We start from the raw sequence: 12,227 nt of genomic DNA, 5'->3' as shown, positions 1-12,227 counted from the left end.
CTCTCCATGAAATAATTTAATCATAACTTGTCATGCACATTATAACAGTTATAAACAGGCATTTCCTCGCTAACCTCCCTTTTTTCATTCTCTCTTGAAATTAATAAGACAAAAAAAACACAGCTTGTCATGTTACCAAGAAAAAACAAAGCACAAAGGCCTCTGCCCTCAAAAGTTTTTCCATGTCAAATTTAGTTACAGCTTTATCTGACTGTTAAAGACCTGACTCTGGTGACTCCCCGTCCAAAAATCTCACCATATCAGTAATTACACACATTTAAATCCAGTTACATGCCATACAAGTCACTGTGTGTTTGTTTAGAGTGAGCACATTCATATAAACCTGTGATATGCCTAATAGCCAGAACTACTGTCAGTGTTGTTGTTGTTTTATAAAATCAACACCTCCTGACCAATCGGATTTGAGAATTTAACAGTGCTGTTGTATAATTTCTTGTTCATTTGTAAGAAAGCAAAACAAATAGAAATATCCCCTTTTTAAAAAGTTTTTTATATATAATTTGCCTTCATTTCATTGTATTGCACTGCATATTTTAACACCACAGGACAAAAATATGGAAACAAGTACCGATTTCTAAAGATTTTATTTGAAAACATTCCTTCAATAAACAAAATAATCCGAGGGTAATAAATAAATCGAAATGAACCTGTTACTTCAAACATGTTGTTTTAAAATCATCTCAAAAGACAAAAGTCACTTCAACAGAACTCGACACAATATGGTCTGTATTTTATAATATAGGTAATATGATCTATATTATGTTGGCTTGTATATTTTATTCTGGTCTAAAGTTTGATGGGCCTGTTCTAATATTTAAAAATGTCCTCTTATCTGCTCAACAGCCGTCTGAAGAAAGAGGGAGACAAGCAGCCTTGAAATGGTTGACATACACTGTGGACTATGGGGTGATTTCTGAATTCAGGGTGGTGGTTGTTGTTCTCTGCAGGAACCGTGTACAGAATCAGTTTACTTCCTTTCGGCACTTATGACTCTGCCCTACTTTGTGGTATTGTATGAAATAATACATTTTTTCCCAAGCACATTGACCTTGTTTTTGTTGCATGACTATTAGCAGTTTTTACTGTTAAAAATAAAATCTATTGTAATATTGTTGCTGTGCTAAAGCACTAGATGTATTTAGTATCTGCAAGGTGCTGTCCAGTATCGCGAATATCCACAATATAGCTTAAAGTTTAAAACTTTATTGAAACCTACTCTATAATACTGTACATAGTATATGTATTAAATAATATATGACGTGTAAATGAGTGTTTTAATGTTAGATTTGGACTCAAAAAGGCAAAAGAACCCGTGTGCAGTAAGTGCATGCTTTAAATACTGTATCATAGCTTTTCTTTAACCTCCTCTTTTTAAGGTATATCTTAGAGGGAACACTCTTATCAGTATATAACAGTAGAGAGAGACTAGTTTTTGGACTGTTTATTGCAATACAAATGAAACTGTATTAATAACAAATAAGTAATTAATTGACACCATGTCATATATCTCTGGATAAAGTATTATGTCTAAGTAACAATATAAAGCTAGCTGTGACCACTAGTGAAGTGTCATTATTTGTGTTCAATGGACATCAGTTAGAACTATTAACCACATTACTCATAAACTACTGATGTCAAAATGTTTTCTTTACACAACAGTCAAAAGACAGTATTTTCTACAATAAACCAGTGAATACTGAAAGTAACCTTTTACGAAGTGTGTATTGAATGTACAGTATGAATGGTTTGATTAAAAATATAACCTTGTGTGATAGTACACAATATTACATATTCTGTCCTTTTAAAGAAAAAATCCACCCTGAACAACTTGCATATTAATCTGTATAATGATTTAGTCTGTCACGCTCGCTCATCATCTCATCCATGCACTCTGCTCAAACAGATCAACTTTCAAACCTTCAGCTTTCCTGTTAATACCGCCATCAACACCATTGTGCTTGTCATCTTGTAGATTGCTAACTAGTTGAGCTGATTCTCTACTATAACTCAACACGTCTGTGTAACGTAACTGCATCACAGTTTTGGACCTTTTGAGTTCAGTTTGCAGTCTCCACTACACTGGTGTTGGACTTCTCATTATTATGCCATTGTACGTCACTGGTGAGTAAAAATGGTGAGTGAGAAAAGATCTTTTGAGATTTTTGAAAAATTTTCTCCTATTAAGCTCCACTGTAACTGCATTATCAGTGCCCCCTGACATTAGAGCACAAACAACAACAAAAATTCTCACAGGAATAACAATAATACAGCAGCAACCAACAAATTTGCACGAAAATCACTAATCATGTTGTAAATGTTTAAATGTAAACATATTTGTGTTTCAAGGTGGAGTTTTCCTTTAACATAATTTAACAAAATGTTACTGATGATTAATAAGACAATTTTATTTTCTTTTACATGATTTTGCACTTCATGAATTTTACTTAAGCTTCATGCAGTCGAATATTATGTAATTGGGGTACATTGGTGCTGAAGCTCATGGTTTCATAATTTACACGACAGGAATTTGTCAGAATAATAAAAAAAAACCTTATGAAATAATTCTGACTGAATTTTGTAGTTTAAAAAAAATCACTACCCAGTTCCTCCCTACAACTGTAACAATCGTCACCACTGTTAGAAAATTAAAAACTCAGAACAGACATGCGATCTCCTGAAATGTTTGAAATGTCTGTAGAGAAAAGCAACCGGAGAAGGACATTTTCAAATGTATCCTGGCCAAGCAAGAAGAACAGAAAATCAACTGACAGGAAACTGTTTCAGCTTGCAAAAGTTAAAAAAAACAAAAAACCCCAGACTGAACCAGTGTTCTCTGGGAAAATTCTCTGTTTCACAATCATCATCATCATCATCATCATCATCATCACTGTTGTTGTTGTTAACAAAAATCTGTTACTCACTAGTATATCCACAACATGCTAATGCTCAGCAGATCTTCACTTGAAAATATTTCTGACGCAAATACCTGTGAGTGCTCTTCTGGTCCATATCAACCTAATTTCTCTGTCTGTCTGAATAAATTTCACTTTAACAATAAAGTGAATGGCAGAAAACAATGGATTTCCTATATCTTGTTTGCTATCAATTCAAAATTGGTAAATTTCTGGTAAACTAAAGTACAGTATATGACCTACAACCTAGTAGGTGACACATGTGTTGTGTATTTACATTGTACTTGGTTTAAATTTGTGCAAAATGAACCCCCTTTTTTTTTTTTTAACTGGCCCCTTCTGAGAACTTTTTGAAAAGACATCATGGATCATCTTGAGTTTTGTCCTTTTCCATATTTCCGCAAGTACTGGATGGCTGAGATTGCACTAACATTTGCCAGGAGAGCTGGAAATTGAGAAGGACATTTATAATTATAATACCAGAATAAAGTCTTAAGCATATTATGTACTGAAATAACTTCTTATATTAATGTATTAACATACAGCATCAGTATGGCCATACAGTATTGTTCATAATGTTTTAACACACCTGCTTTCCACATATCTGTAGACTGTGAATTAGAGGATTTTAATACCCAGGAAGCAAAGGCAATACAAACCAGGCACATATCTGCTTGCGTTATAGAAAAGCTAAAGTCTTCTTTTTCTGAAAGAGAATTATTAGAATATTGTATTTAACATGAGGTGTTTGAAAATGTTGCATAAATCCATTCATTACTATTTGTCCCTTTTTCATTTTGTCTTCTTTTTCTTTTTTATTATTTGAGACCGAGCACTGGCCTTCTGTTGCTATGCTCTGTTGGACGAGCTTCCTCGAGCATTTTCTTTAACAACCCTTATTTGGCCAGACTTGACTCTTAGCACTACAGGAGCGTGATTTACTGTGACAAACCACAGGTTTTGTGTGTGGGTTTTTTTTTTTTAATTGCTGAACTCTGCATAACCTTCAAAACTGTTTCTCCTTCTGAACTGACAAGATGCCCAGCTTCCTGAATACGTGGGAAAGATGTGATTGGCTCTCCAATGGCTTGGCATGACTCATCCTTACTACAACTTTTATTATGCTCTCTGAAATTGTTACTGCTTGCACTGATTCTTGGTCATGATGTGAGGCATGTAACCACCTCATATTAAACACTTAACAACATGTATCTTGATGTCGGAACATCCTAAACAGAATTTTAGCTATGAAGTCTGCAAATGGATGATGGTTTACGTGTCACTTACTTGAAACAAATACAGCATGTTTCTGCGGCTCTACCAGTTGTAGGAAGGATTTGTTCTGCATCATTTGGGTTCTTGAAATGTATGATGTTGCCTTTCTTGCTTCTTTTTGGAAAATCCAAGAGCTGACTTTGTTGTGCCAGGTGCTCCCTTTTTCTATAAATCTGGTTCTTCTGAGAGAGAAAAGACTACTCCAGTTTCCTCTTTGGCTCATGGAAAAGAACAGGTTTGGCATTCCTGAGGGACTAGTAGATATGTCTGGCTGGCTGCTGAAGCAAGTAATGTCCCTTCCTGGCTTAATATCTTCTTCAAAATCTGGGTCAAAATCAAGTTCCTCCACCTTCGGGACTATCAAATCTCTCACCACTGAGCGTGAAGCAGAGAAGATAGGAACAGTCTTATCTTGGGTTGAAGGAAAGAAAAAATTCCCAATCTCAAAGTCTGAGAAGAAATCATCATACATCTCACATACTGACAAGTTCTGTGCGAATGGAAATGAGACAACAGTGCTGCTGTGTCTGTCTGAGGAACCAGATCCATTAATGTCCTTCGTCAAAATCTCAGAAAAGGTTAACATGGATTGATTGTCTGCTGAATTATCAAATGATAAAACAGGTGTTTTCTTGATTCCGTCCAGTTCAAAAGGGTTTCCATTACTATCCTGACTAGGTGTAAGAAATAAACTTGGTGCCTCTGTGACTGGATACAAATAATCTGGGATTTCATTCTGATGACTCAGTTGTATCATGTCTAGAGATTCACATTCATTATCTGGAACAAATTCATGGCCTGGGATGTATGTAGAATTAAAATGTTCAGTCTGTTCTTTAATATGTTGAGGCTCAGGACTATGGTTTCCACTTCTGTTAAGTATTTGTAGAAATTCCTCATCAAAATCAGAGAGTTCACAACTTGAACAGTCTGGTTTAGACTCCTCTACATGCGTGAAATAGTCAGAGTCTGCCGAGTCATCCATCAAGCCACTTTCTTGTCCCCTGTCCTGTTTAGAAGGAAGCAGATTTTTATCTTCAACATCACTCTCCTCAGTAACTACACTTCCACTCATAGGAGACCTGTTATGAGCTGATCTAAGATGTAAAATGTCCTTTATTGTCAACTTCTCCATTTCATCCCAGAAAGATGAAAGAGCATATATTGGGCAGTTTGGACCAACAGCCGCTTCAAGACTTTCCTTTCGTGATCCATCATTCTGTGCCTCCTGGGAGGGCAGTTTCAATTCTTCCTGCATTTGTTTTAGAGGCTTTTTCTCTTGGAGCATTTCTAAAGGAGTAGTTGTTGAACACGCCTCCAGAATGAATCTAGAACCATCGTCTTGAGTATCTTCATGACTTTTATGGCTTAAATTGTTGGTCATCGGGTGATCTGGATTGGTGACTTGTGTGTTACTATTGGGTTTGTTGGTGATGTTTTGGTCATTTATTAGCGCATCAGTCTGTAATAGTGCAACATCTGTGAGTGTTAACGGGGAAGGGGGAGTCACAGAAGCAGGAGGGTTGTTTTCGAAGGTTTCTGTTGGAACATCTGAATTGTCTTTGCAGTTAAAACTAAAAGCGCAACTTAAGATTTCCTCTTCAGCAATAAATGATGATGATGCTTCTGAAGCGCAGTTAATTTTTGGAGTAGAAGGTTTTTCAAAGGCCTCCTTTTCAGGTTCTTTCATGAGAGATAAAACTTCCTTCTGATTATTACACGAGTCTAAAATAACCTCTTCACAAAAATGGTTAGGACGTGGATTAAAGTAAACGCTTTCACAATATGTTTGGAGAGGTTGCATAAATTCATTCTGTAAAATTTGTACATCTTTCATTAATACTTCTTCTTTCTTATTATTTGAGACGGAGCACTGACTTTCTGTTACTATGCTCTGTTGGACTACTTTCCTCGAGGTTTTTTTTTTTCTTACTTTTTTTTGGCCAGACTTTACTCTTTGCATTACCGGACTGTCATTTACTGTGACAAACCACCGTTCTTTCTCTTTTGTTGGAGTTGCTGAACTTTCTGAAACCTTCAAAGCTCTTTCTCCTTCTGAGCTGCCAACTTGCCAGGCATGCTGAATACATGGGAAGGATGTGTTTGGCTCTCCAATGGCCTGACATGGCTTACCCTCACTGTGACTTTCGTCATGCTCTCTCAAATCCTTTATATCTGAGGCAGTATGTTGCTGATCAGTCAGACTGGCGTCATTAACACTTACACTGCTATCTGAGGTCAGACATGCATATGCGGTTGGAACATCATTCAGATTGATCTCTGCAGTTTGCTCAGTAGGTCTCTCATTGTCTGTTTTATAACTTTCAGGTTCTTCTAAGGTGTTTTCAGCTTTACAGTCATCAACTTCACTCTGTGTCAGTGCTGCAGCATCAGGCTCCTCGTTTGATTTATCAGGCTTGATTTGGAAATCTAAAACAGGCCCTTGGGTGGAATTTTTCTCATCATCAGTGTCACTGAAGCCTGAATCATCCAGGCTTGCAAGCCATGCCTGTTGAATAGAGCATTCCTCACTCTCCTCATAGAAACTCTCCCAGTCTCGCTCTGCTATTACAACACTGTGCTCTACGTCATCCATGACAGGAGAGTTTACACAGCATGATGCAGCATCTGAAAACAATGAAATATTGTATATTTTTCAATAATTTTGCATTTTTCTAGTAAGCGTATGAATTATTAGTTAAATGCTTTGCAAAGCTTGACTGATTGATTGTACACCTAACAGTAAAATATTTTTTAAAAAATTAAACAACGGTAAAATAGTTGTACTGTGATAAAGGTTAAGATAAATAGAATGGGATAAAGGGTAACTGTTAATTTATGATGTACTCTAAACAATATAAAATCTGACCTAAAACCACCCGGTAGTTTTATTGTTTTAAAATGGACATTTTTAAAGGGCAATTTGAGTTTTAATGCCTACTTAAGTCAAGTTTATGTGTATAGCGCTTTTAACAACAGATGTCACAAAGCAGCTTTACAGAAAATTAAAGACTTTAGACATGTGCTAATTTTATCCCTAATAAATATATTTATCTATTCCTGATGAGTGAGCCTGTGGCGACGGTGGCAAGGAAAAACTCCCTCAGGTGACATGAGGAAGAAACCTTGAGAGGAACCAGACTCAAAAGGGAATTCATCCTCATCTGGGTGATTACAGATAGCATGATTATAAATAACTCGTATCAAGTCAGTTTATCTGTATAGCACTTTTCATAATAGGCACTGTCCCAAAGCAGCTTTACAGAAAAATACAGATTTTAAACATATGAATTCATACATTTATTAATTTTATTTTATTAAAGTTTAGCAAAATATTTGTCTCTACAGGCAGCCAGTGGCGTCGTTGGGGCCGATTACTCAGAGTGATAGCCCTGGGTATTTTCGCCCTCAAAAAAAGTAAGAGATTAATAGAAAACAACTGACTGAAATAGATCAGAACTTGACTTGCAGTGTCTGAAGATGGAGAAGGGGAACACAGGGGAAGTGGGGGGGAGAATTGAGCGCAGCACAGTGCACATTCAAAATTTTGGTAACCGCCAACAGAAGAAAAACATTCAGAACTGGTTGGAAGACGACTTCAAAAAACCAATCCACTATTGTTGGATTTTTTAACATGAAAACAGATGGTACATCATCGACCGTGGGTCTGTGTATATATACAATGTATCAACAATGCAACCTATTGAATTATGTTGATGCACAAAACCTGCTCTGTGTGGCCTGGTTATGTTGAATTTGTAGCGTAGGATCTGTACGATCAGTGTACCAGGCGTGCTAAAAGTTCGAGTGGTTTAATGAATACCTACAGTGGTGGTCTATTTGCCCCAAATAAGTTTATTTAACAGGTCAATAACAATTTGTGTTCATGTAGACACCAACAGTTGCCCTGATATAATTTAATCATGTTTTAATGCGGGCGGCACAGTGGTATAGTGGTTAGCGCTGTCGCCTCACAGCAAGAAGGTCCGGGTTCGAGCCCCGTGGCCGGCGAAGGCCTTTCTGTGCGGAGTTTGCATGTTCTCCCCGTGTCCGCGTGGGTTTCCTCCGGGTGCTCCGGTTTCCCCCACAGTCCAAAGACATGCAGGTTAGGTTAACTGGTGACTCTAAATTGACCGTAGGTGTGAATGTGAGTGTGAATGGTTGTCTGTGTCTATGTGTCAGCCTTGTGATGACCTGGCGACTTGTCCAGGGTGTACCCCGCCTTTCGCCCGTAGTCAGCTGGGATAGGCTCCAGCTTGCCTGCGACCCTGTAGAAGGATAAAGCGGCTAGAGATAATGAGATGAGATGAGATGTTTTAATGCTACATGTAGCCTACACAGAATCAGCCAGCCGACCATCCCATAGTCAGCCTTTGGTATATTAGTCACATATAGGGATAAAACAGTGTCTTTGTTTTGCCACACAATATTAATGTCAACATAAATATGTGTTTTCCAGACACCATGAATGAGCTGCTGCAGTCAACTGAGCCTGGATGCATTGGAGGAAATGGTATTTGTGTGTATGTGAGAGAGAGAGAGAAACTTGGATGACATACAGTGTCTTGCAAAAGTATTCATCCCCCTTGGTGTTTGTCCTGTTTGCTTGCATTACAAGCTGGAATTAAAATGGATTTGGGGGGGGTTAGCACCATTTGATTTACACAACATGCCTACCACTTTAAAGGTGAAAATCACTGTTTTATTGTGACACAAACAATAATTAAGATGAAAAAACAGAAATCTGGAGTGTGCATAAGTATTCACCCCCTTTCGTATGAAACCCCTAAGTAAGAGCTGGTCCAACCAACTCACTTCTTCATAAGTCATGTAATTAGTTAAGTTCCACCTGTGTGCGATCAAAGTGTCACATGATCTGTCACATGATGTCTGTATAAATGAACCTGTTCTGGAAGGACCCTGACTCTGCTACACTACTAAGCAAGCAACATGAGAACCAAGGAGCCTCCGAACAGGTCAGAGACAAAGTTGTGGAGAAGTATAGATCAGGGTTGGGCTATAAAAAATATCCCAAACTTTGAATATCCCACGGAGCGCCATTAAATCCATTATAGCAAAATGGAAAGAATATGGCACCATTACAAACCTGACAAGAAAAGGCCACCCACCAAAACTCACAGACTGGGCAAGGAGGGCATTAATCAGAGATGCAACAAAGATACCAAAGAGAACACTGAAGGAGCTACAAAGATCCACAGCAGAGATGGGAGTATCTGTCCATAGGACCACTTTCAGCCATACACTCCACAGAGCAGGGCTTTATGGAAGAGTGGCCAGAAAAAAAGCCATTGCTTAAGAACACATTTGGAGTTTGCCCAACAGCATGTGTCAGACTCCCCAAACACATGGAAGAAGATTCTCTGGTCAAATGAGACTAAAATTGATCTTTTTGGCCATCATGGGAAATGCCATGTGTGGTGCAAACCCTGATAATACCATTCTTACGGTGAAGCATGGTGGTGGCAGCATCATGCTGTGGGGATGTTTTTTATCTGCAGGGTCAGGAAAGCTGGTCAGGACTGAAGGAAAGATGGATGGCACTAAATACAGGGCAATTCTGGGGGAGAACCTATTTGAGTCAGCCAGAGGTTTGAGACTGGGACGAAGGTTGACGTTCCAGCAGGACAATGACCCTAAACATACTGCTAAACCTACACGAGTGGTTTAAAGGGAAGCATTCAAACGTCTTGGAATGGCCTAATCAAAGCCCAGACCTCAGTCCAATTGAGAATCTGTGGCATAACTTGAAGATTGCTGTACACCAACACAACCCATCTAACTTGAAGGAGTTGGAGCAGTTTTGTCTTGAGGAATGGGCAAAAATCCCAGTGGCTAGATGTGCTAGAGACATACCCCAAGAGACTTGTAGCAAAAGGTGGCTCTACAAACGATTGACTTTGGGGGGAATACCTATGCACACACTCTAGATTTCTGTTTTTTCATCTTAATTATTGTTTGTGTCACAATAAAACAACAATTTGCACCTTTAAAGTGGTAGGCATGCTGCATAAATCAAATGGTGCTAACCCCCCAAAAATCCGTTTTAATTTCAGCTTGTAATGCGACAAAACAGGACAAACACCAAGGGGGATGAATACTTTTGCAAGACACTGTATTTATATGATCATGTAGTCTTGTGAGATGGGATGTCATCTGGGATTTTGAATGTTGTAATATAATAATGTAGCTTAGAATGTGTGTCTTTGTGCTCCTAAAGGAGAGATATGTGAGTGAGAAATGATATATTTTTATTAAACTGATGATAAATGTTACTAGTGAAATTTAATGACACGTACCTCAGTTTCCTGAGACATTATGGGTGTTGATAATAACTTAATAATAAGGAGACAGAAACTGAAGTGAACTACATAAATCTAAAAAGAGCAGTGCAGAAATCAGTAATAAAGATGACATAACCTTTGAATGCGTGTGGGTGATAATATTTCTTGTAAAGTTAGATATAACCTCCACAACCCATCGATGCCAATCTCCCTTAAAAAATACAAGGCCCAGGAAAACATGACTTAGCTCCTGGTCTTTTCAATAGCTAGAAATGGTCCTGCAGGCAAATATGCAGAAATGGAGATGGAGAATTGATCAATATCCAGTTTCGCATATTTACAACATTGGTACAGTGAGTGTTTCTTTCATATCTGGAACTGAGACGGACTGTAAGTTGACTCGAGCACAAACTGTATTCATGGAAAATGTCCCAACAGCTTGGCAGATGTTCAGCATGGGCTGTCGGGCAAGAAAAACAAGCCCAACCAAAGGCAAACCAGTAACAAATCCTCGTTATACATTTGTTTTAGAAGGACACCATGTAGGCAACATAAAGATCGGGAGGCATCCCTTCTCTCATTACAGTAAATGGGGATTTGTCCCAAGTCTTATGTTTCCCTTGCTGTGCCAATGAAAGTCCATTATTTGAGCAAGCAAGCTTCTAATGTAGGAAGACGTGAAAGCAGTTGATATTCAAATTAATAGATGTTTAAAGCATTCATAGAACCCAATATCTATAGGGCTCTAAAGTTCAGAGAGTATAGCTGAGAAATGAATTCTGACGGTATGAAGATTCTCAACAAAAGGGGAGCTAATTGCCTTTTATTGCTGCAATGTACAGCAGATTGTAGCTCTTACACAGGAGATCATAAACAACTCCTGTGCTTGTGCATAAGTAACAACTGGTGACAAACTTTTGTATTGTTTAATGCCTGCAAAATTAGTGCATACTGTTTCTCTAAAAAGTTTGTGTACTTACATTTTTTTTTTAATGTATGTGTAGTATGTTTGAGTGACAAAATAAGTTCAAACCATTTAACTACAGGAACAGGTGCAGTGTTTACATTGTGAAATCAGATCAGTCTTAAAACAGTTGCCTTTGGCAGGCTTTTTAGATTGTATAAAACTGTATTATGCTGATAAGAATGTTTCCCTCTTGCTCAACTTGGGTGTAGAAGCCTGTGATTTCACATTTAATTGAATATTACTTATCTTATTGGATTGGCGTCATTTGATGATAGTGCTTTGTGAGTAAACTGCATTAGTTGCTAATAAATCCGATGTCTGTCAGCTCTCTGTACAGGGCAGATATGTATTTTAAGTTGAGCTTTTCATGCGCTTACAATGCTAATACAAGAAGATTAAACTGCACAGATCAAGTCAGCTGCAATCACTTAAAACCACCCAAACAAAAACCACCCAACCATCAAACAAAATACAATTTCTTTACAACTCTGCTATCTTTTTCTTTTGTGACATTATGGTTTTTGTTTGTCTGGATTCTTTGCCTTACCTTTAGGTGTAAGTAATATTTTCCAAACGTTTGAACGTTGCCTAAAGTTGGCATGGTGCCGTCCACAGCGTTCGCACTGCCCTTGTATGTAGGAACGTGTGGCCTCTGCCTCACTCTGTTATAAATAGAGCCGTGTCTCTGGTCACATGAAGGTTTGAATATGTGCTGCCATACCTAGGGTTAGGCTACGCACCCTTAAATAG

General features: G+C 38.1%; 2 protein-coding genes across 6 annotated transcripts in view; one reads left to right on the top strand and one right to left on the bottom strand.

The window, feature by feature from the left end:
* The window catches only part of rereb (arginine-glutamic acid dipeptide (RE) repeats b), a 20,424-nt gene extending 17,326 nt beyond the window's left edge, over positions 1-3,098 (top strand). For all 4 annotated transcript variants that reach the window (XM_060919645.1, XM_060919644.1, XM_060919642.1 and 1 more), the window contains one exon: positions 865-3,098. In XM_060919645.1, the coding sequence (XP_060775628.1) occupies positions 865-898 (34 nt within the window). In that variant the 3' untranslated portion in view covers positions 899-3,098. The remainder of the gene's footprint in view (positions 1-864) is intronic.
* LOC132885228 (PPARGC1 and ESRR induced regulator, muscle 1) lies at positions 580-12,137 on the bottom strand. Of its 2 annotated transcripts, XM_060919646.1 has the most exons (4): positions 12,025-12,137; positions 4,221-6,836; positions 3,523-3,639; positions 580-3,378 (listed from the first exon to the last, which is right to left on the bottom strand). In XM_060919646.1, the coding sequence occupies exons 2-4, from the start codon at positions 6,802-6,804 to the stop codon at positions 3,302-3,304; spliced, it is 2,778 nt and encodes a 925-aa protein (XP_060775629.1). In that variant the 5' UTR covers positions 6,805-6,836; positions 12,025-12,137; the 3' UTR covers positions 580-3,301. The 2 variants fall into 2 exon arrangements, with proteins under 2 accessions (XP_060775629.1, XP_060775630.1); XM_060919647.1 differs by lacking the exon at positions 3,523-3,639 and having other exon boundaries at positions 12,025-12,136.
* Positions 12,138-12,227: the final 90 nt, after the last annotated feature.

Source organism: Neoarius graeffei, chromosome 4, assembly GCF_027579695.1.
Source record: "Neoarius graeffei isolate fNeoGra1 chromosome 4, fNeoGra1.pri, whole genome shotgun sequence".
Taxonomy (NCBI): domain Eukaryota; kingdom Metazoa; phylum Chordata; class Actinopteri; order Siluriformes; family Ariidae; genus Neoarius; species Neoarius graeffei.
The sequence above is the reverse complement of the archived record's forward strand: the minus strand, read 5'-3'. Positions and strand labels throughout refer to the sequence as shown.